At 37.4% G+C, this 25246-nt stretch overlaps 1 protein-coding gene across 10 annotated transcripts in view; it reads right to left on the bottom strand.

Moving 5' to 3' along the window:
• The window catches only part of MLLT10 (MLLT10 histone lysine methyltransferase DOT1L cofactor), a 245652-nt gene that overhangs the window by 49001 nt on the left and 171405 nt on the right, over positions 1-25246 (bottom strand). The window contains exon 14 of one of the 10 annotated variants that reach the window (XM_029239231.1): positions 12552-12599. The exons of the other annotated variants lie outside the window; for them this stretch is intronic. Coding sequence (XP_029095064.1) covers positions 12552-12599 — 48 coding nt within the window. The remainder of the gene's footprint in view (positions 1-12551; positions 12600-25246) is intronic. 10 annotated transcript variants of the gene reach the window in all.

A 25246-nucleotide genomic window follows, 5' to 3' on the forward strand; every position in this document is an offset into this window, starting at 1 on the left:
TACATAGCACAGGGAGATCAGCTTGGTGTTTGGTGACCACCTGGAGGGGTGGGATAGGGAGGGTGGCAGGGAGGGAGAAGCAAGAGGGAAGAGATATGGGAACATATGTATATATGTAACTGATTCATTTTGCTGTAAAGTAGAAACTAACAAACCATTGTAAAGCAATTATACTCCAATAAAGATGTTAAAAAAAAAAAAGAACAATCATGGCAAAAATTAAGAGCTTCCTAGAGATGTGTACTAACATTGTGAAGCAATTTAAATATCACTCAAGGGTAATATCATGAATCTACAATGGCAGGAATCTGTACATGGTGTGATTTTGTCTACAGAAACACTTAGCTAAGATGAAGTATAAAAATATAGGTGGAAGGGCTTCCCTGGTGACGCAGTGGTTAAGAGTCCACCTGCCGATGCAGGGGACACGGGTTCGTGCCCCGGTCTGGGAAGATCCCACATGCCGTGGAGCGGCTGGGCCCATAAGCCATGGCCACTGAGCCTGTGCGTCCGTAGCCTGTGCTCCGCAACGGGAGAGGCCACAACAGTGAGAGGCGCGTGTTCGGCAAAAAAAAAAAAAATATATATATATATATATATATATATATATATATATATATATATATGGGAGGAGGAACGAAGATGGCAGAGTAGAAGGACGTGCTCTCACTCCCTCTTGCGAGAACACCAGAATCACAACTAGCTGCTGGACAATCATCGACAGGAAGACACTGGATCTCACCAAAAAAGATACCCGACATCCAAAGACATAGGAGAAGCCACAATGAGATGGTAGGAGGGGCGCAATCACAGTAAAATCAAATCCCATAACTGGTGGGTGGGTGACTCACAGACTGGCGAACACTTATACCACAGAAGTCAACCCAGTGGAGTGAAGGTTCTGAGCCCCACGTCAGGCTTCCGAAACTGGGGGTCCAGAAACGGGAGGAGGAATTCCTAGAGAATCAGATTTTGAAGCCAAGTGGGAACTGATAGCAGGACTTTGGCAGGACTTGGGGGGAGGTGGGGCTGTGGCTCGCCGTGGGGACAAGGACACTAGCAGAAGAAGTTCTGGGAAGTACTCATTGGCGTGAGCCCTTCCAGAGTCTACCATTAGCCCCACCAAAGAGCCCAGGTAGGCTCCAGTGCTGGGTGGCCTCAGGCCAAACAACCAACAGGGAGGGAACCCAGCCACAGCCATCAACAGTCAACTGGATTAAAGTTTTACTGAGCTCTGCCCACCAGAGCAACAGTAAGCTCTACCTGCCACCAGTCCCTCCCATCAAGCCTCTTAGATAGCCTCATCCACCAGAGAGCAGACAGCAGAAAACAGAACTACAGTTCTGCAGCCTGTGGAACAAAAACCACATTCACAGAAACATAGACAAGATGAAAAGGCAGAGGGCTATGTACCAGATGAAGGAACAAGATAAAACCTCAGAAAAACAACTAAATAAAGCGGAGATACGCAACCTTCCAGAAAAAGAATTCAGAATTATGATAGTGAAGATGATCCAGGACCTAGGAAAAAGAATAGAGGCAAAGATCGAGAACATGCAAGAAATGTTTAACAAAGACCTAGAAGAATTAAAGAACAAACAGAGATAAACAATACAATAACTGAAATGTAAACTACACTAGAAGAAATCAATAGCAGAATAACTGAGGTAGAAGAACGGATAAGTGACCTGGAAAACAGAATGGTGGAATTCACTGCTGTGGAACAGAATAAAGAAAAAAGAATGAAAAGAAATGAAGACCGCCTAAGAGACCCCTGGGACAACATTAAACGCAACAATATTCGCATTATAGAGGTCCCAGAAGAATAGAGAGAGAAAGGACCAAAGAAAATATTTGAAGAGATTATAGTCGAAAACTTCCCTAACACGGGAAAGGAAATAGGCACCCAAGTCCGGGAAGCACAGCGAGTCCCATACAGGATAAACCCAAGGAGAAACAGGCCGAGACACATAGTAATCAAATTGGCAAAAAATAAAGACAAAGAAAAATTATTGTAATCAGCAAGGGAAAAACGAAAAATAACATGCAAGGGAAAAACGAAAATAACATACAAGGGAGCCCCCATAAGGTTAACAGCTGATTTCTCAGCAGAAACGCTACAAGCCAGAACACGGTGGCATGATATACTTAAAGTGATGAAAGGGAAGAACCTACAACCAAGATTACTCTACCCGGCAAGGATCTCATTGAGATTTGATGGAGAAATCAAAAGCTTTACAGACAAGCAAAAGCTAAGAGAATGCAGCACCACCAAACCAGCTCTACAACAAATGCTAAAGGAACTTCTCTAAGTGGGAAACACAGAGAAGAAAAGGACCTACAAAAACAAACCCAAAACTATTAAGAAAATGGTCACAGGAACATACATATTGATAATTGCCTTAAATGTGAACGGATTAAATGCCCCAACCAAAAGACACAGGCTTTCTGAATGGATACAAAAACAAGACCCATATATATGCTGCCTACAAGAGACCCACTTCAGACCTAGGGACACATACGGACTGAAAGTGAGGGGATGGAAAAAGATATTCCATGCAAATGGAAATCAAAAGAAAGCTGGAGTAGCAATACTCATATCAGGTAATATAGACTTTAAAATAAAGAATGTGGGCTTCCCCAGTGGCGCAGGGGTTGAGAGTCTGCCTGCCGATGCAGGGGACACGGTTTCATGCCCCGGTCAGGGAAGATCCCACATGCCGTGGAGCGGGCTCGCTGAGCCTATGCTCTGCAATGGGAGAGGCCACAACAGTGAGGGGCCCACGTACCGCAAAAAAAAAATAAAATAAAAAAATAAAGAATGTTACAAGAGACAAGGAAGGACACTACATAATGATCAAGGGATCAAACCAAGAAGAAGATATAACAATGATAAATATATATGCACCCAACATAGGAGCACATCAATACATAAGGCAACTGCTAACAGCTATAAAAGAGGAAATCAACAGTAACACAATAACAGTGGGGGACTTTAACACCTCACTTACACCAATGGACAGATCATCCAAAATGAAAATAAATAAGGAAACACAAGCTTTAAATGACACAATAGAACAGATAGATTTAATTGATATTTATAGGACATTCCATCCAAAAACAGCAGATTACACTTCCTTCTCAAGTGGGCATGGAACATTCTCCAGGATAGATCACATCTTGGGTCACAAATCAAGCCTCAGTAAATTTAATAAAACTGAAATCATATCAAGCATCTTTTCTGACCACAACACTATGAGATTAGAAATGAATTACAGGGGAAAAAAAGTAAAAAACACAAACACATGGAGGCTAAACAATACGTTACTAAATAACCAAGAGATCACTGAAGCACTCAACTTAGAGACAAATGACAATCAAAACACAGTGATCCAAAACCTATGGTATGCAGCAACAGCAGTTCTAAGAGGGAAGTTTATAGCTATACAAGCCTACCTCAAGAAACAAGAAACATCTCAAATAAACAATCTAACCTTACAACTAAAGGAATTAGAGAAAGAAGAACAGATAAAACCGAAAGTTAGCAGAAGGAAAGAAATCATAAAGACCAGAGCAGAAATAAATGAAATAGAAACAAAAAAACAACAGCAAATATCAATAAAACTAAAAGCTGGTGCTTTGAGAAGATAAACAAAATTGATAAACCATTAGGCAGACTCATCAAGAAAAAGAGGGAGAGGACTCAAATCAAAAAATTAGAAATGACAAAGGAGAAGTTACAACAGACACCGCAGAAATACAAAGCATCCTAAGAGACTACTACAAGCAACTCTATGCCAATAAAATGGACAACCTGGAAGAAATGGACAAATTCTTAGAAAGGTGTAACCTTCTAAGACTGAACCAGGAAGAAACAGAAAATATGAACAGACCTATCACAAGTAATGAAATTGAAACTGTGATTAAGAATCTTCCAACAAACAAAAGTCCAGGACCAGATGGCTTCACAGGTGAATTCCATCAAACATTTAGAGAAAAGCTAACACCCATCCTTCTCAAACTCTTCCAAAAAATTGCAGAGGAAGGAACACTCCCAAACTCATTCTATGAGGCCACCATCACCCTGATACCAAAACCAGACAAACATGCTACAAAAAAAGAAAATTACAGGCCAATATCACTGATGAATATAGATGCAAAAATCCTCAACAAAATACTGGCAAACAGAATCCAACGACACATTAAAAGGATCATACACCATGATCATGTGGGATTTATCCCAGGGATGCAAGGATTCTTCAATATATGCAAATCAATCAATGTGATACACCATATTAACAAATTTAAGAATAAAAACCACGTGATCATCTCAATAGATGCAGAAAAAGCTTTTGACAAAATGCAACACCCATTTATGATAAAAACTCTCCAGAAAGTGGGCATAGAGGGAACCTACCTCAACATAATAAAGGCCATATACAACAAACTCACAGCAAACATCATTCTCAATGGTGAAAAACTGAAACCATTTCCTCTAAGATCAGGAATGAGACAAGGATGTCCACTCTCACCACTATTATTCAACATTGCTTTGGAAGTCCTAGCTGCAGCAATCAGAGAAGAAAAAGAAATAAAAGGAATACAAATTGGAAAAGAAGAAATAAAACTGTCACTGTTTGCAGATGCCATGATATATACATAGAGAATCCTAAAAATGCCACCAGAAAACTACTAGAGCTAATCAATGTATTTGGTAAAGTTGCAGGATACAACATTAATGCACAGAAATCACTTGCATTCCTATATACTAATGATGAAAAACCTGGAAGAGAATTTATGGAAACACTCCCATTTACCATTGCAACAAAAAGAATAAAATACCTAGGAATAAACCTACCTAGGGAGACAAAAGACCTGTATGCAGAAAACTATAAGACACTGATGAAAGAAATTAAAAATGATACCAACAGATGGAGAGATATACCATGTTCTTGGATAGGAAGAATCAATATTGTGAAAATGACTATACTACCCAAAGCAATCTACAGATTCAATGCAATCCCTGTCAAATTACCAATGCCATTTTTTACGGAACTAGAACAAATCATCTCAAAATTTGTATGGAGACACAAAAGTTCCTGAATAGCCAAAGCAGTCTTGAGGGAAAAAAACAGAGCTGGAGGAATCAGACTCCCTGGCTTCAGACTATACTACAAAGCTACAGTAATCAAGACAATATGGTACTGGCACAAAAACAGAAACATAGATCAATGGAACAAGATAGAAAGCCCAGAGATAAACCCACACACATATGGTCAACTAATCTATGTCAAAGGAGGCAAAGATACACAATGGAGAAAAGACTGTCTCTTCAATAAATGGTGCTGGGAAAACTAAACAGCTACATGTAAAAGAATGAAATTAGAACACTCCCTAACACCATACACAAAAATAAACTGAAAATGGATTCAAGACCTAAATGTAAGACTGGACACTATAAAACTCTTAGAGGAAAACATAAGAAGAACACTCTTTGACATAAATCACAGCAAGATCTTTTTTGATCCACCTCCTACAGTAATGGAAATAAAAACAAAAATAAACAAATGGGACCTAATGAAAGTTCAAAGCTTTTGCACAGCAAAGGAAACCACAGACAAGACGAAAAGACAGCCCTCAGAATGGGAGAAAATATTTGCAAATGAATCAACAGACAAAGGATTAATCTCCAGAATATATAAACAGCTCATGCAGCTCAATATTAAAGAAACAAACAACCCAATCAAAAAATGGGCAGAAGACCTCAATAGACATTTCTCCAAAGAAGACATACAGATGGCCAAGAAGCACATGAAAAGCTGCTCAACATCACTAATTATTAGAGAAATGCAAATCAAAACTACGAGGTATCACCTCACACCACTTAGAATGGGCATCATCAGAAAATCTACAAACAACAAATGCTGGAGAGGGTGTGGAGAAAAGGGAACCAACCCTCTTGCACTGTTGGTGGGAATGTAAATTGATACAGCCACTATGGAGAACAGTATGGAGGTTCCTTTAAAAAACTAAAAATAGAATTACCATATGATCCAGCAATCCCACTACTGGGCATATACCCAGAGAAAACCATAATTCAAAGACACATGCACCCCAATGTTCACTGCAGCACTGTTTACAATAGCCAGGTCATGGAAGCAACCTAAATGCCCATCGACAGAGGAATGGATAAAGAAGTTGTGGTACATATATACAATGGAATATTACTCAGCCATAAAAAGGAACGAAACTGAGTCATTTGTTGAGATGTGGATGGATCTAGAGACTGTCATACAGAGTGAAGTTAAGTTAGAAAAACAACTATCGTATATTAATGCATATATATGGAACCTAGAAAAATGGTACAGATGAACCAGTTTGCGGGGCAGAAACTGAGACACAGATGTAGGGAACCAACTTATGGACACCAAGGGGGGAAAACCACGGTGGGGTGGGAATGGTGGTGTGCTGAATTGGGCGACTGGGATTGACATGTATACACTGATGTGTATAAAATTGATAACTAATAGGAACCTGCAGTATATAAAAACAAACAGAAAAAAACAATATTAAACTTTCTTTCGAGTATTTGTATGGAAATATGTTAATATAAATGTTCAGACATTACATGAAATTTCTAAAAATCTTATATGTTCTGTTATAATGTTGTAAGTCATAATTCTAGCTATTACTTTAAAATCTATATCTCAGAAATAACAAAATTTCCTTGTCAACTGCATTATTATGAACTTTCATCAAATCTTTAACCGTGGTCATTTTTAAGTCTTCGGTCATTTACAGACAGTTCTGGGTGTACTCTGATGCTTTCGCAAAAATGTTCCTATAAAAGGGTTTCATCTTCAAGGAAGTCATGGAAAAGACTCTGACAAGTACAGGTTTCTGGTAACTGACTATAATGCTGAACTGAATGAATAAGCATTTTCACAGCTCTAATGGAAAACTGATGAATTCATGAAAGTTCTAACAAAAGATCAAGATAAAAAAAAATTAATTACATGGGACTGAGTGAACTGATGAGGATGATTATAATTTTTATGACTTTCTGTTTGAATAAAAAAAAAATCCCACAAGGATTCAGAGGCAAAAAATACACAAATCAATTCTCACTGCAAAGTAAAGGAGCGGTTACAGTGGAGGATTACTGGAATGAATGTCAATATTATGAGTGTGTTTCATGTTTGGTAATTGCTGTCATTGTTGCTTTTCTTGTGGTCATCCATTAAAATATATATATATATATATGTGGTCAGTTTAATGAAGGAGAGTACTTCACTAAGAAGAGATAAGACACACATAAATCAGTATCAATCATAAACCTAGATGAGAAACATGAAGTTCATTACACAGTGATTTTTTTGTTCTGTTTCTTTAGCTTAAGGAAGTTAAAAGAAAGGTTTAATAGGAAAAGAAAAATTGCCAATTAAAATGAAGAACATAATCTTATTAGGTGTGGCAGCTATTAAAACAATTTGCCATTCTTCATTAAAATGTTTTGTGATTTAATTGAAAACATAAGGACTTCCCTGGTGGTCCAATCGGTAAGACTCTGTGCTCCAAATGCAGGGGACCCGGATTCGATCCCTGGTCGGGGAACTAGATCCCGCATGCATGCTGCAAGTAAAGAGTTCGCGTGCAGCAACTAAAGTCCACACGCCGCAACTAAGAAGTCCGCATGCTGCAATGAAGACCCCACATGCAGCAACTACGACCCGGCATGGAATGAATGAATATAATGACCATATTCAATTTTAGAAAATGAAGACAAGGAAAAAACTACTCTCAAATCTATAACATAAATCTTTAACATATCCACTATGATAATTTTGTCTAACATTTTATTCTGTAATTACTCATTTACACTTCTGACTCTTCCAACTAGAATCTGAGCACCAAGAAAACAAGCATCATATTATAAGGAATCAACAGCCCTTTACCATATAATTATTATTTATGCATAATAATATACAATTTGTTGTTCTGGGTTTGGTGTCTGGGAAAATATATCCTGGATATATTTTCAAGTTACTTAGGTGAACTTCCTAAATAAAACTTGATAATCAAATCCAGGAGATACTACAAGAAATAGGAGTATAATTTTCACATTCCCAGTACTTCCACTTTTTTTGTTACGATAAATCTATCTGTAAGTCTAGCTTTTTCATATGTTGTACCATTTCCTTAGAATAGTAATCGCTTCTATTTAGTCCTTCTAAATCTCCCCAAGAAGCACTTCACAATAGTCCATGTATTTCTTTTTTTTTTTTTTTTTGCGGTACGCGGGCCTCTCACTGCCGTGGGCTCTCCCGTTGCGGAGCACAGGCTCCGGACGCGCAGGCTCAGCGGCCATGGCTCACGGGCCCAGCCGCTCCACGGCATGTGGGATCTTCCCGGACCGGGGCACGAACTTGTGTCCCCTGCATCGGCAGGCAGACTCTCAACCACTGCGCCACCAGGGAAGCCCCCATGTATTTCTTTGATATGTCTAAATTTCCCAATAATGTGTCCAGATGAAGATTGTTTGTTTCTTTGTTTATGACTGCGTTGGGTCTTCGTTGCTGTGCACAGGCTTTCTCTAGTTGCGGTGTGCAGGCTTCTCATTGAGGTGGCTTCTCTTGTTGCGGAGCACAGGCTCTAGGCGCGCAGGCTCAGTAGTTGTGGCACACGGGCTCAGTAGTTGTGGCTCGCGGGCTCTAGAGCGCAGGCTCAGTAGTTGTGGCACACTGGGCTTAGTTGCTCCGTGGCATGTGGGATCTTCCCGGACAAGGGCTCGAACCTGTGTCCCCTGCATTGGCAGGCGGTTTCTTAACCACTGTGCCACCAGGGGAGCCCTCCTTCACTCTTTTCTTTGACACTTCATGGGCTGTTTCAATCTAAGACCTCATTTTTTTTTTTTTTTTTAAAGGAAGTTTACCTCCATTATTTCTTCAGGTTATTTTCCTCTTCTCCATCTTTCTCTCTCCACCTTTCTGGGGCTCCTGTTATCTGTATTCTACTTCTATCCTCCATATGATATTGTTTTCATATTTTATATATAGATCCTCTCTGCCTTTCCATTAATTATTTTCTTCCTTGGCTATATTTATCCCATATATTGCATTCTTTACTTCAACCATTAAAATAGTCTTCCATACCTAAAATTTCTACTTCTTTCCGTTTATAATATTTTCTTTGTTTCAAATTATTTTCCCTTATGTATTTATATGTTTATTACACTGATTTGTTTCCTCTCCAAAGTTGATTTAAGGACTGATCTGGGTAGAAGATCAGATTTTTAGTCTCCTACATCTTGACACACGCAGAAACAACTTTCAATATAAGTTTCCTAATACACTTTTGAATAAAAATATTAGTTGCACCTAATATTACAAGCATCCTGGAGAGAAATCTGAGAAACATAATTCCAAATACTGAGTTGTTATTATATAAATATACTATTCTGTCAGAAATAGGTATATACATAAATCTAGATATCCTGAAATAAAATGACCCTATGAATGTGAAACAAGTAATATCGGCCATCTATAGAAACAGCTCACCATAAGACATGGTCTATAACTCCAGGTTTAATCAAGGTGATTGGGACAGATTTTCAGAAAACACATGACCTGACATTAATGTAAAAGGAAGCTACAAAGCAATGAACTGCATTATAAAGAGCGAAAAAAGAATTATCAAGATGGTGACAGTCTTTAAACATAATCTAACTCCTTATTCTTGTAGCAGATTCACTAAGCAAGTAACTTCCCAATTATGATGTGTTTCCCAAGATTATTTTAAGGAAGAATAAGACAAGCAACATTTGGCATTCTTGACAGTTTATGTTTTTATCATTAATGATTAAATAACATTCTTTCCTACCTTCATTTCTGAGATAGTGTCTTGGGTCAGCCCACCTGACCAACTCTAGGTATACTGACAAAACGAAAAGGAGTCTAGTATATTACAATAATATGTGAAAGAGGTTAAGTAAGGATCTGAACCAACCCATGGCCATGAAGAAGATGGAGTCTGAAAATAATAAAGAAATCACATATAAAAGTCATCTAGGAAGCTTCAAATTAATTAATTAGAAAAAATATTTAAAGGGTACCACTTGGTGACTGATTCAGTTAGGCGAAGGCGGAGAATACAATGAGAGACAGACAGACACATTTTTGACAAAAGGAGAGGAGGTAACTTCTCAGGAGACAGTATTACAAAAGAAAATACTGCAGCTCAGAACCATAATCTTTACATATATAGGTATCATTATTTGTTACTCATATAATCATTAAAACATTATTCTGAAGTACACTAAAAGGATACCACTTTTGTAGTAAACACATTCAAGTTACTACACATACCTGAAAGTAACAATAATTTCTTTTGGAGGGAAAAGGCTACTTTTAAAATTTCTACTAATTTAAACATGCATTAATCCAAAATTATGAATACTGTGGGGTTTTTTACATTGAATGTTTCTACTTGTTTTCTACTTGTTCACTTGATCTCTTCCCATCTGTCCACATTCTTTGGTCCATCAAACATTCTTCTCTTATGTCTTGATCCTTGATCTTTCTAGAGTCTTCCTTTCCACCCTGACTTTCCTATCTTAAAATAAACCTGATCCAACCTTTCTTCTTCTCTATCAATATTTCTCAGCCTTGACCAATCTTGGAGTTTTAGTTATTTACCCCTATGTGGAGGACTACTATCAATACTCCTTCATGCGCAAACTCATCTATCCATTTGCATGCTAAACGTCCCTACCTAAATACCTTGTTAGTAAATGAATACCCATCCTTCCCAAGCTCCTGCCATTCGGTTCATTGACAATTACTACCAGTTCCCTCCTGGGTAATATATGTCCCATCAGTCTGACTTCATTATTCTCATTCAGGAACTCAATACATTTGGCTACATTATATTAAAAATCTAATTGGTTTCTCTGTTCCAGCATTAGCTCCTGTTAATCTTTTTATATGCTACAGCCAGATGAACCTTCCTAAACAACAGGTTTTATCTTTTTTTCCCAGCTCAAACACTAACTACTCTCAACCCTTTGGCCTAGTATCTAAGGGTGCTATTTTTCTTAATTCATATCAAATAGCAGTATCACCATCACTTTACACAGCCTGCTTATTCTCTTTTTTTTTTGCGGTACACGGGCCTCTCACTGCCGTGGCCTCTCCCGTTGCGGAGCACAGGCTCCGGATGTGCAGGCTCAGAGGCCATGGCTCACGGGCCCAGCCGCTCCGCGGCATGTGGGATCTTCCCGGACCGGGGCACGAACCCGTGTCCCCTGCATCGGCAGGTGGACTCTCAATCACTGTGCCACCAGGGAAGCCCCTGTGTATTCTCATTTATGTGCCACTGCTTGTGCTGGTTTGTATTCCTGGGATTAGGAGTCTAGCCCTGATCCCTATTCTCCATATAACTAAATTCTACATGCTCTTTAAGCATCAGGTAAAATGTTACATTCTCTGGACATCTCCTTCCCTCAGTTGAAAGTAATTTCCTCTGACCCTGAACTCTTATTATACTGTAGATCATTAAAGAAGTTAAAACTACATATCTTGAAATTATTTACATACACATTTCTTTTCCTTTTAGATTTTATCTTTCCTAAAGGCAGGATCCATTTACAGTATATACTTATTTCTGCCAAAGCAACTAACCAGGATCTTAGATATAGAAAGAACTTAATACATACTTGTCAAGTGAAAAATAGTTTCAACACTCTTTAGAAGGAGTGCATCATATTGCAGATACAGCCTGCAAGATTCCTTTATTAATATGTGAAACTAAGGGTTTAAGGAGAGAGAAAGGGGTGGAGTAGATGCATACATTAATTGGTTAAGAGTAGTGGATTCAGAATACACATGCTCACTCTCAAACTATTCCAGAAGTATTAGAGACACATTACAGAATTAGAGAATTATTATAAATCATAGAATATGGTTCAGATTCTTCTTTCACTCAGTGAGAGAGAAGCGTCACAGATGTAGAAAGTGTTCTTAAAAAATCAAAGACTTGGGGCTTCCCTGGCGGCGCAGTGTTTGAGAGTCTGCCTGCCAATGCAGGGGACGCGGGTTCGTGCCCCAGTCCGGGAGGATCCCGCATGCCGCGGAGCGGCTGGGCTTGTGGGCCATGGCTGCTGGGCCTGCGCGTCCGGAGCCTGTGCTCCACAGCAGGAGAGGCCACAGCAGTGAGAGGCCCGCGTACAGCAAAAAAAAAAAAAAAAAGAAAGAAAAGAAAGGAAAAAAAAATCGAAGACTTAAGGTGTCTAGACCCTGACAGGTAAATAGTTTAAGGAATCCTAAAACCCACCGTACCATGTCTTAATATAACAAATCCAAACAAGTACAACAATAAGAACATGATAAAATTCTTCATCCCACCAACCATCCAAAATTATGGAGAATTCCTTTCAGCTATCATTTCTGTGACTACAGATCTCTAATACTGCTTTATATGTGAAGTCTTCCAAGGTACATTAGGATTAATTTAACACTATTACCTTTAGAACCATGCCTGAGTTTGCTACATACCTATGAATTTAAGTTCCTGCTTTGTTAGTGTAGAATTGTCATCTCTGTCTAAAGAAAGGACACACTTTAATTTTGAATTTTTAATAACCAGTTCCTAAAAACTACCATCATAGACAAGTTGAGGAACTTAAGACATTATGAGGAGGAAAACTCAGTAGGGTTAAAGTCAAAAAGGGGGGAAGGGGAATTTTCAATCATTATAAATTTATTTTTCACTAAAACAAAAAGGTAGCATCCTAAATAAAGATATTATCAATGGCAGTACCATTTAATTAATTTAAAGCTCGGTGCTTTGTGAACACCTAGAGAGGTGGGATAGGGAGGGTGGGAGGGAGGGAGACGCAAGAGGGAAGAGATATGGGAACATATGTATATGTATAACTGATTCACTTTGTTATTAAGCAGAAACTAACACACCATTGTAAAGCAATTATACTCCAATAAAGATGTTTAAAAAAAAAGAGCAACTTATTACCATTTCCAGCAGGGTAGAAGAAGGGTTGGGGATAGTGTCTGCTGCGTGTATGGAGAGGGATTTGGCCTGCTGAGATTTTATTTGGGTTTGTTTTGGATGAGAGGATAAATGGACAGACATGATCAGAAACTAGAGTTTAAGGGGAGCTGCCGGAGTACTGAGGGGATATAAATGATCAAGGACACACCTATAATATACTAAACACAAATCATATGTGCTAATAGCTTCTCATTTCAACAGCCAAGGAATCTAAATACCCTGAAAAAAAGTATTTGATTAGACATTTTTGACATTTGAAAGGTGATTTTTTCAAACAAATTTATATATCTTAGTGGAAATGTAATAGCCTTGGCATTTAAAAATGGACAGTGAATATTTGGGTCGACTTTTCAAATTAATAAATGCAATGTTCTTTAAAAAAAAAAGTAATTCTTATAAATTCATTTCCATTTACACTAATTCCTTCACTCAATAAGAACTTTTCAGGGTCTTCTTCTCTTGGAGTTTCAATGAGATGCTTATAAATTCATTTCACTTTATAAGTACATGCATACTGAAAATGACTTTATCTCCCCAGTGGCTGATTCACCATCCAAATGTTAATATCCTTCTCTGTTTATCACTTAAGAGTCTCTGAAGGCTACCTTTCAGGAACTTAAAGAGATCCAAGAGACAAAGTAGCTTGGATGCTTTGAAATAGAAAAAGTCTTACTGTCTTATCTATAGTATATGTCTTACACTACTTAGCAAGGCTATATAGTAATCAGTCAAATTCCTTCCTACACAGGAACAAACATTGAAACAAACAGCAGCATTTGCTGTATCCTGGGATGTTAACAATTTATTGTGTAAAAATAACACACCAACTAATTGGGTAAGAAGGAAAAACAAGTCTATTGTGATTAAAAAGAAATTAGATCTAGAATAATCTAGATCCACTGTTCTCAATCACCACACTGTTCACAGAGACAGCTTCTGCCATCAGTAATGCCTCATTACACATAGTGAATCTTTTTTTTCTTTTGGCAGCGCCGAGCAGCATGTGGGATCCTAGTTCCCCAACTAGGGATGGAACCCATGTCCCCAGCACTGGAAGCTTGGAGTCCTAACCACTGCACCGCCAGGGAAGCCCCCACACAGTGACTCTCAAATGATTCACAGATGTACTACAGAACTGTTCTGTCTGAGAACTACTCATCTTTGTTCTTAAATCCCTACATCTCAATGCTTCCCTGAAATGAAAAGGGGACACATATGAAGAATAAAAATCTAGTTCCCTACGAACTATTTTGAAAAAACCTGGATAGGATCCCATATTTGAGGGAGAATGCTCACCCCGCAAATCAATTAGCATCCCTATTACTCTCAATCCTATAGGAGATATCTATGAATAACTGGTTGGCATTACTTTGCCGCCTCCATCAAGTGAGATGTGTTTGATGAGCGTGGCTGTGACAAATTCTGGGCGCCATAATTAAAGGGCATTCAACAGCGTAGGAAACGGGCACAGAAATCAATTAGCAATGTTACTGTGGTGAAAACAGATCCAAGCTCTCTAGCTACTTTTATCTTCTATTTCAAAGTTATATTAAAAGTGAGAACTGCCAAGACAAACAAATGAAGCAACTCCATTACTGCAGCGAAGAACCAAGTTCCTACTCTGACAGAAACAAGACTGCGTAAGGCAAAGTTTAATTCCTGAAGAAAATAAACACATTACAAAGAATATATAAAACCTATTCAAGGGCTGTGTAGTAACTGACGACAATTTATTCATTTAACATTAATGGAGAGTCTATTAGATGATGAACTAAATACCAATGAAATAAAGAAAAAACTCAATTCCTATGCTAAATAGCTTTATACTCCAGTGAGGAAGAAAAACTATGAACAAATAAATAAATTATTAAACCACCTAGAAAGCACTAGAGCAAAATCATACCTGAAATAGGAAGATGAAAACCAGGCTGATGATGTGCTAGTTTTTAACTGGACTATGAAACTAAACTGTAATCCCTATATACATAGTACTTGTTTCATCATTATTATAAGAGTTTTAAATACACCTACCAAATGAAACAGAAATTAAACTTAGAGTTTAATAATATTGTGAAATCTAAATTCTCTTACTCAAGCTGGCTAGTTCCAAGGTACCACCATAAAGCAAAATGTTATGAAATACAAGGCACTTCATTTCATGGACATCTATTCAAAGTTTACAGCCCCCATACATTGTTTTCTAAAATAGTCAAATGACTATTTTGCCTTTCCAAATTGCCTTAAAAGTTTCAAACATTTACTAAAAGATTTTTACATTATATCTTTCTCCTATCTGTTCAGTTTTCTTTTTCCTCTGTTAGTACAATAATTTTATTTCTTCAACTCTTAAGTTTCCTAAATTTCTCTGATCACATAAAATTCATCCCACTGGGCCTATTTTTTACAAATATACTGGTGAAGTGTTTTCCTGAAAGTATTTTGCTTTGTATTGATGATATTCTTATTTCCTTATTGAGAAACACCAATTTCAACGTACAGCTGATTCATGCTGCTATACAACAGAAACTAACACAACATTGTAAAGCAACTATACTCCAATAAAAAAAATAAAAATACACACAATAAAGGGAAAAATTTATATGCATAAAAAAAAGTTTATGGAATATTTTACACACATTCAAAAAAACCGCCACCATTAAGTCCTAAGATCCTCCATGAGAAACACCAAGTCAAGATAGATGCTTAAAATTCAACATCTATGACTATTAAACATACAATATTTCCTTGGTTCTTATAGTTTCCAAAACAAGTCTCAGTGAAATACTAAATTTTAATTTTATAAAGTTCTATATAATAAAACATTTTGAGATGTATCAGATACTAGAGAGTAAATAATGAAAGTAATCCAGTCTTCAACTTTTCAGAATTTCAACTTTCTAACGGAAGAGTTTATGGGTTTGTCTTTTTTTTTTAAGTTTCACAAATGTGCGACAAATATGACTAAGATATAGATCACAGAAACAAAAACAACTGTCCGGAGGAGCAGTAGAAATAGAATGAAGAAAATATTAGATTACTATGTACAAGAACCCAGAAGTGTTTTCTTTGTTTTTGTTTTTTAGTTAATAATTCTATCAAAAGACTTTGGAAAAAACTCTGTAGGAGATAAATCTATGCTTAGTTTTAAATTCTACTTTCATTCGTAAGGAAAGGAGGAAGGCCATACCAGCAGCAGACACACCCAAAGTCTATATCATAGATTTTGCAGAGAACAGTCTATCGGGAAACTATAAGTAGATTATACTGATGCAGCAAGAAGTGGGAGAGAAGAAATGAGACTGGAGAGGCAGGTCAGTGCCAGAAAAACTCCTTATGCCTTGCTAAACAATATGAATTTATCCCATTAATACCAGAAAATCCTTAAAGGATTTAAGTAAGACAGTGACATGGTCTGATCTGCATCTTTATTTATTAAAAAAATTTTTTTAATATTTACTTATTCATTCATTAATTTATTTTGGCTGCACCAGGTCTTAGTTGCGGCATGTAGTATCTTTAGTTGTGGCATGCAGACCTCTTAGTTGCGGGATGCACGTGGGATCTAGTTCCCTTACCAGGGATGGAACCTGGGCCCCCTGCATTGGGAGCCTGAAGTCTTACCCACTGGACCACCAGGGAAGTCCCTGATCTGCATCTTTACATAGACCCTAATAGATTCTGGTAACACCTAGAGAATGAGCTGGATAACAGAATAAAGGTTAAGAGGTTGCTGAAAGAGTTCATATAACAAATTACGTAGAATTGCCAAAGCAGGAGCAGTGGAAACATAAAGGAAAAGACAAGTTAAAGTGATGAATAACAGGAAAAACCTTTAAAAAAACAAATGGTGACAAATTAAACTCTTCCCTCTCATTTCTTTAAGTCCCTAGTATAACTCTGGTTTAGAACTTTTAATTCTTTTAATCTATCATATACAGATAAGGAACACCAGAGAAGAAGCAGGCTTAGAGTGGGAATGTAAGAAGAACTGAGGTTTATTACGTTGCTGGGAATGAGTCTGAAAATCAAGATAAAATTCTACACTGGAGGCAGAGATTTGGCAATCTAACGAATATAGATGACTGCTCAATCTGTAGGTATGAATAAGATAGCTTCCAACAGAATAGGCACAGAATGAGAAGTGAATAAGTAGAGAAGAGGATACTGGGAATAAAACAAGAGGTACACAAAGAAATCGTAAAAGATACTGTCAATACTCTCAGGAAGACATTGCTGTAAAGACCTACTTTCAAAAAAAAGATCTGAAATAAATAATCTAACCTCCTATCTTAAGGAATCAGAAAAAGAAGAGCAAATAAAACTCAAAGCAAGCAGAAGGAAGAAAAAAATAAATAGCAGAAATACAATAAAGAACAGGAAAACTATTTTTAAAAAAAAGAATGAAATCACAAGTTGGTTTAAAATAACAAAATGGCATATAAAGCAATTATACTCCAATTAAAAGAAAAGAATAAAATTGCTAAACTTCAGCTTAACTGACAAAGGAAAAAGGAAAAAGGACTCAAATATACTATAATCAGGAATAAAAGGGGATATTACTACCCATATTACCAAAAAAGTTTTTAAAGGATTATGAAGAGAATACTATGAATAACTGTATGCCAACAAATTTAAAAATCTAGATGAAATGGGCAAATTCTTAGAAACATCCAAACTACAAAAATTGATACAAGAAGATATAAATAGATTTTTCTCAAAAGAAAATATACAAATGGCCAAAAAGAACATGAAAAGATGCTAATTCATTAGTCATAAGGTAAATGCAAATTGAAACCACATTGAGATACCATTTCACACTCACTTGGATGGCTAGGGAAAAAAAATAGAAAATAACAAGTCTTGGTGAGGATGTGGTGAAGTTAGAACCCTCATATACTACTGATAGAACCCTCATATACTACTAATGGAAATGTAAAGTAGTACAGCTGCTGTGGGAAATAGTTTGGCAGTTCCTCAAAAAGTTAAACAGGAGTTACCATAATGACCCAGCAATTCTATCCTAAGTATATACACAAGACAAATTAAAAAAATATGTTCACACAAAAACCTGTGTGAAAGTTCACAGCAGTTTCATACCAGTCAAGAAGTGGAAACAACCCAAATGTCCATCAACTGATGACTGGATAAACCAAATGTGGTGTATATTCATATAATGTGTATCATCAAGCCATAGGAAAAAGAATGAAGTGCTGATATGTGCTACAACATAGACAAAACTTACGCTTAAATATGGAAAACATTATGCCAAGTAAAAGGAACCAGACACGAACTCACTCTACATGTAGTGTCAACTCAACAAAAGGCAAATCCACAGAGACAGAAAGTATATTACTGATTGCCAGGGTATGGAGGGGGAGGGGAATATATTGGGATGTATGTGATTTATTTCCGGATTGATAAAAATGTTCTAGCATTAGGCTTCCCTGGTGGCGCACTGGTTAAGAATCCGCCGGCCAATGCAGGGGACACGGGTTCGAGCCCTGGTCTGGGAAGATCCCACATACCGCGGAGCAACTAAGCCCGTGTGCCACAACTACTGAGCCTGCGCTCTAGAGCCCACGAGCCTCAATTACTGAAGCCCGTGTGCCACAACTACTGAAGCCCGTGCGCCTAGAGCCCGTGCTCCACAACAAGAGAAGCCCACACACTGCAACAAAGAGTAGCCCCGCTCTCAGCAACTAAAGAAAACCCCCATGCAGCAGCGATGACCCAATGCAGCCAAAAATTAAATAAATGAATAAAATAAAATAAATTTTAAAAAAAATGTTCTGGCATTAGATAGTGGTTACAGTTGCACCACATTATGAATACAGTTGACCATGTACCAATATGGATTTGAACTGCATGGGTCCACTTACATGTGAATTTTTTTCAACAGTAAGTACTGCATTACTACATGATCCTTGGTTGGTTGAATCCATGGATGCGAAACTGACAATAGGGACGAAAGCTGTATACAAAGAGCCAACTATAAATTTTATCCAAATTTTTCTACATGTGAGGAGCGTCAGGGCCCCTAACCCCTGAGTTATTCAAGGGCCAACTGTATACCAAAAACCTTTGAATTATACACTTTTAAATGGTTAAAACTGTAACTTTTATATTACATAAATTTTACTTCATTAAAAACTTTGGAGGGAAAAGATAAGATACTGGAGAAGTAGAACAAGAACCATTTACTCTGAAAAAGGATGAGAGAAGTATGAAAAAGAAATAAGGGGTGTAATTTTATACGTACATGCAAAACAATTAATTAAAGCAAAGGAATGATAAACAAAATTCAGGATAGTCACTAACCTTGGGGAATGCAATGGTGAAAAGCATGCACTATATTCAACAGTGCTGGTAACATTCTATTTCTTAAATTGGTGGTAGATTCCTGAGTGCTCATTTTATTAGTGTGGCCACATAACTTATACATATTGCTTTCAATGTATCAAATATTTCAGAATAAAAGCTGAAAAAGGATGTATGAAAATATGGCAAAATATTAACAGGTGTTATATTTGTAATAAATTCATAATCTCTGTACTTTTCTATAAATTTGAAGTATTTTATAATTTATAAAAAAGATAGAGGAGAATGCTATAATGGAATACAGAAAGCTTCAAAAGAGAATGGCCGGGCTTCCCTGGTGGCGCAGTGGTTGAGAGTCCACCTGCCGATGCAGGGAACGCCGGTTCGTGCCCTGGTCTGGGAAGATCCCACATGCCGCGGAGCGGCTGGGCCCGGGAGCCATGGCCGCTGAGCCTGCGCGTCCAGAGCCTGTGCTCCGCAAAGGGAGAGGCCACAACGGTGAGAGGCCCGCGTATCACAAAAAAAAAAAGAGAATGGCCAACAATTTCTCTGAAATGAAATCAAGTAAGATAAAAACCTGTCTCCGGGAATTGGCAACCAGAACTGGTCACTAGTAATTTATGGGAAAAAAGCTAACAAAAAAGGTGCTAAAACCAAAACTATTCAAAAAATACATGTACTAATAAATCCTAACCCTGGAAATGATTTTAGTAACATCTTCTTAAAGTATGGCAGTTAGAATAATTGTGAGCAGACATGGTATACAGAATAATGCCCCCCCACCTGTCCCCAAGGTGCCCATGCCTTAATGTCCAGGACCCGTGAATACGTTACCTTAAATAGCAAAAGGGACTACACAAATTTATCTAAGTTAAGGACCCAGAGATGCAGAGCTTATCCTGAATTGTCTGGGTGGGCCCAACCTAATCATAAGAGTTCTCATAAAGTGTATCTGAGAACCAGACGGACTGAAGCATTAGAGGGACTTCCCCATAATTGATGGCTCTGAAGATGGAGGATGGGGGCCACAAGGCAAGGAGAGCAGGCAGCCTCCCAAAACTGGAAAATATAAGGAAAGAGATCCTCCTCTAGAGATTTTGAAAAGGTTCAAAGCCTGCCAACACCTTAATTTTAACCCAGTGAGGTCCACGTCAGACTTCTACAGAACTGTAATAAATTTGTATTGCTTTAAGTTTGTGATAAGTTGTTAGAGCAACCATAAAAAACAAATACAGAAGAATAAAATGGAATGTAAATTCTTCTTTTTCTTTCCTCCCCCCAGAGACAAGTCTCACGGTTTTTATTGCTTGATACTCAATATAATGAAGAAGAAAAAAAATTTTAAGCTAACATTTGACACCTCACACCCATTAGGATGGTTACTATCAAAAAAAAAAAAAACAAAAAAAATTAAGTGTTGGCAAGGATATTGAAAAATTGGAATCCTTGTACACTGTTGGTGGGAATTTTTTAAATGGTGCAGTCACCATGGAAACAGATTTTGAAAATTAAAAATATAAGTGTATATTGGGCTTCCCTGGTGGCACAGTGGTTGAGAGTCCGCCTGCCGATGCAGGGGACACAGGTTCGTGCCCTGGTCCAGAAAGGTCCCACATGCCACGGAGAGGCTGGGCCTGTGAGCCATGGCCGCTGAGCCTGCGCATCCGTAGCCTGTGCTCCGCAACGGGAGAGGCCACAACAGTGAGAGGCCCGCGTACCACAAAAAAAAATATATATATATATGTATATATATATAACTGTATAAAATAAATATGCTACAAAGATCTACTGTACAGCACAGGGATGTATAATAGCCAATAATGTATAATAACTTTAAATGGAGTATAATCTATAAACATTCTGAATCACTATGTTGTACACCTGAAACTAATATATTGTAAATCAACTATACCTCAATTAAAAAAATTTTTAAATATAACTACCATATGATCCAGCAATTGCACTTCTGGGTAAAATGGAGATTCGAAAAGATATCTGAACATCCATGTTCAAAGCAGCTTATTTATAACAGCCAAAAGGTGAATGCAACCCAAGTGTCCCTTAACAGATAAATGGTAAGATGTGGTATATAATACAATGCAGTATTAATATTATTCAGCCTTAAAAAGGAAGGAAATTCTGACACATGCTATAACATGGATGCACCTTGAGGACATTATGCTAAGTGAAGTCAGTCAGTCACAAAAAGACAAATACTACATGATTCTAACTCACATGAGGTATCTAGAGTAGTTGAATTCATACAAACAAAGTAAAATGCTGGTTGTCAGGGGCTGGGGGGAGGAGGAAATGGGGAGCTGTTGTTTAATGACTATAGTTTCAGTTTTTGTAAAATTAAAAAATTCTGGAGATTGGGTGTACAACAATGTGAATATATTAAACACTACTTACCTGTACACTTAAAAACGGTTAAAATGACAAATTTTATATTATGTGTATTTTACCACAATTAAAACCAAAAAAATGGAATACATTTGAAAAAGGAGAAAACACAAACATATGGATTTTTCCAACTAAGTCCAAGCAACTCTCCTTCAATCCTCCACAGGCTAAATATTACTTCACTAGGTGCCAATTCTACACTTGTCTTCGTAATTAAAAATATAAGTCCAGAGCAATTAGGCGAGAAAACAAAATAAAAGACATCGAATTGGAAGCGAAGATGTAAAACCGTCACTATTTGCAGATGACATGATACTATATATAGAAAACCCTACAGACTCCACAAAAGAAAATGTTAAACAAATAAACAAATTCAGTAAAGTTGCAGAATATAAAATCAATATACAAAATCAGTTGCATTTCTATACACTAATAACAAACTATCAGAAAGAGAAATTAATAAAACAATCCCACTAACAACTGCATCATAAAGAATAATACATAGGAATTAATTTAACCAAGGAGATGAAAGATCTCTACACTGAAAACTAAATGACATTAATGAAAGAAATTGAAGGCACAAACAATGGAAAGATATTCTGTAGTCACGGGTTGGAAGAATTAATATTGTTAAAATGTCCACACTACCCAAAGGAAGCCATAGATTCAGTGTACTCCATATGAAGATTCCAATGGCACTTTTCCGAGAAATAGAAAAAACAATCCCAAAATTTGTATGGAACCACAAAAGGCCCCAAATAGACAAAGCAATTGTGAGAAAGAACAACAAACCTGGAGGCATCATGCTCCCTGATTTCAACTATATTACAAAGCTACAGTAGTCAAAACAGTATGGTACTGGCATAAAAGCAGACACATAGATCAACGGAACAGAATAGGGAGCCCAGAAATACACCCAAGCATATACGGTCAATTTGTGGCAAAAGAGACAAAATGGATTAAAGACTTGAATGTAAGACCTGAAACCATAAAACTCCTATAAGAAAACATAGGCAGTCAGCTCCTTGACATTGCTCTTGGTGATGATTTTTTGGACTTGATACCAAAAACAAAAATAAACAAGTGGTAATACATCAAAAATAAACAAGTGGTAAAAAGCTACCACAAAGCCAAGGAAACCATCAACAAAATGAAAAGGCAACCTACCAAAAGGGAGAAAATATCTGCAAATCATACACAGCTGACCCTTGAATATGGGTTTGAACTGCGCAAGTACACTTAATGTGTTTTTTTTTTTTTCAATAAACATAGTACCTGGAGCTTCCCTGGTGGCGCAGTGGTTGAGAGTCTGCCTACCGATGCAGGGGACACAGGTTCGCGCCCCAGTCCAGGAGGATCCCACATGCCGCGGAGCGGCTGGGCCCGTGAGCCATGGCCGCTGAGCCTGCGTGTCCGGAGCCTGTGCTCCGCAACGGGAGAGGCCACAACAGTGAGAGGCCCGCATACCACAAAAAAAAAAAAAAAAAAAAAACATAGTACCTGTATTTTCATTTTACAAATCTTTAAATGTGGGGGAAAGTTTGTGTTCGCTTCTAAATCATAATACGTGGAATCAAATGAACCAGGGTTTAAGTTTTGATTCTATCTAAACTGTTTCTGCTTCCTGCTTTGGGTGAGTCATTTGTCATTTCCTTTGTTTCTGAGGCAGAGATAGCAGTACTTGATTTTCAACTGCTCAGGGGTCAGCACCCCAAACCCTAGTTGTTTCAACTGTTGAAGGGTCAATTGTATCTGATAAGGGGTTGATATCCAAAATACATAAAGAACTCCTATAATTCAAGAGGGAAACAAAATCCGATTAAAAACTGAGCAGAGGATCTGAAGAGACATTTTTTAAAAGAAGACACACAGATGGCCAACAGACATATGAAAAGATGCTTAACATCGCTAATCATCAGGGAAATGCAAATGAGAGTCACGAGATATCGCCTCACATCTGTTAGAATGGCTATTATCAAAAATACAAGAAATAAGTATCGGTGAGAATGTGGAGAAAAGGGAACCCTTGTTGGTGAGAATGTAAATTGGTGCAACCACTATTGGGAAACTGTTTGGAGGTTCCTTTAAAAAACAAAAATGTCCTACCATATGGATCCACTTCTGGGTATTTATTTGAAGAAGACAAAAGCACTAATTCAAAAAGATATATGTACCCCCAGGTTCGCTACAGCACTATTTACAATAGCCAAGACACGGAAACAACCTAAATGTCCATCAATGGATGGGATGGAATGGGTGATGGGGGTCAAATTTCCAGGTACAAAATAACCCAAGATTTTAAAGAAAACCTGTGTTCATTATATTAATCCCATGACATTAACTTCATTCACCAATGCAAAGAAACATGACAATTTGCCTGTTAAATTAATACAACCCAGTACTATGTAGTTAATAACGACAAAGGATTTAGGTGGCTCCCAACAGTATCTACTTCCTTTTTTACCCCAAATATACTCTTTTCAAACTTTCAGCATGCCTCCAAATTCTAATATTCCAAAATTAAAGAGCAAGTCTAAATTTACCTATGCAAACTGAAAATGATGTTTTATACTTTCCTATCAAAGAATGGTAACATATTTGGTTTATTCTTAAGAATGCTTCTAATCCCTTTTCCTCTAGATACCCAATATTCAAGAGTTCCTTTTTATCTGGAATATTTATTCTAAGAGTCTGCAGTTCCAGGTTACACAGGGAAGCAAGAGTTATTTTAAAAATGTACCCATTAACAAAATGCTCATTATGGGTTTCCCATCCCAACCACACTAGCCCTCAAATCAACACAGTGTCTATGCCTGTTCATCGTGCCATTAGTCTCTTGCTGGCTATAGATTTGTAAACACCTGACAATTTAATCCAAATGCAATGCAAAACGACTGCAAATTAAATTACATTAGCAAAATATGCAAGATTTCAGAAAGTTAATGAAAACGTGTTGGGAAAACTGCTTGGAATCATTTAAACAGTCTTGAACAAATAAGAGGTATGTCAGCTAATGACTAAAAAAGATAATCAACAAAGATGATACTAGATTCAAGAATTTTCTTTAAACAGCAAATAATTAAGGAAGGTTCTTGGAACTGAAGAAACTCCCTACCACTTTTGCAAAAGTAAACTCCATTATAATTATATCTTAAAAGTTAAAAAAAATGGTAGCATTTGCCTTATATTCTGATTTCAGAACCCAATCCTGCAAAAGATGCAAGTCCCTGTAAAAACCTGGCCTCAAATTAGACATAATGTAAAAGGTTATCTTATGTTTATTCACTAAATGGAATAGAGAGATAGAGATAGAATAATAAAACTATTATTATTATTTTAATCCTAAAAATAAAATTCACATTCCCAGTTGTGGAAGAAGCAGCAAATTCCTGATGTAGGTACCAATCACCAACTGCACTGGCAAGCCAGAGCTCATAAGAACTAGAAAAAACTATCTGCA

Source organism: Monodon monoceros, unplaced genomic scaffold, assembly GCF_005190385.1.
Source record: "Monodon monoceros isolate NGI ecotype Baffin Bay Population unplaced genomic scaffold, NGI_Narwhal_1 Super_Scaffold_21, whole genome shotgun sequence".
Lineage (NCBI taxonomy): Eukaryota > Metazoa > Chordata > Mammalia > Artiodactyla > Monodontidae > Monodon > Monodon monoceros.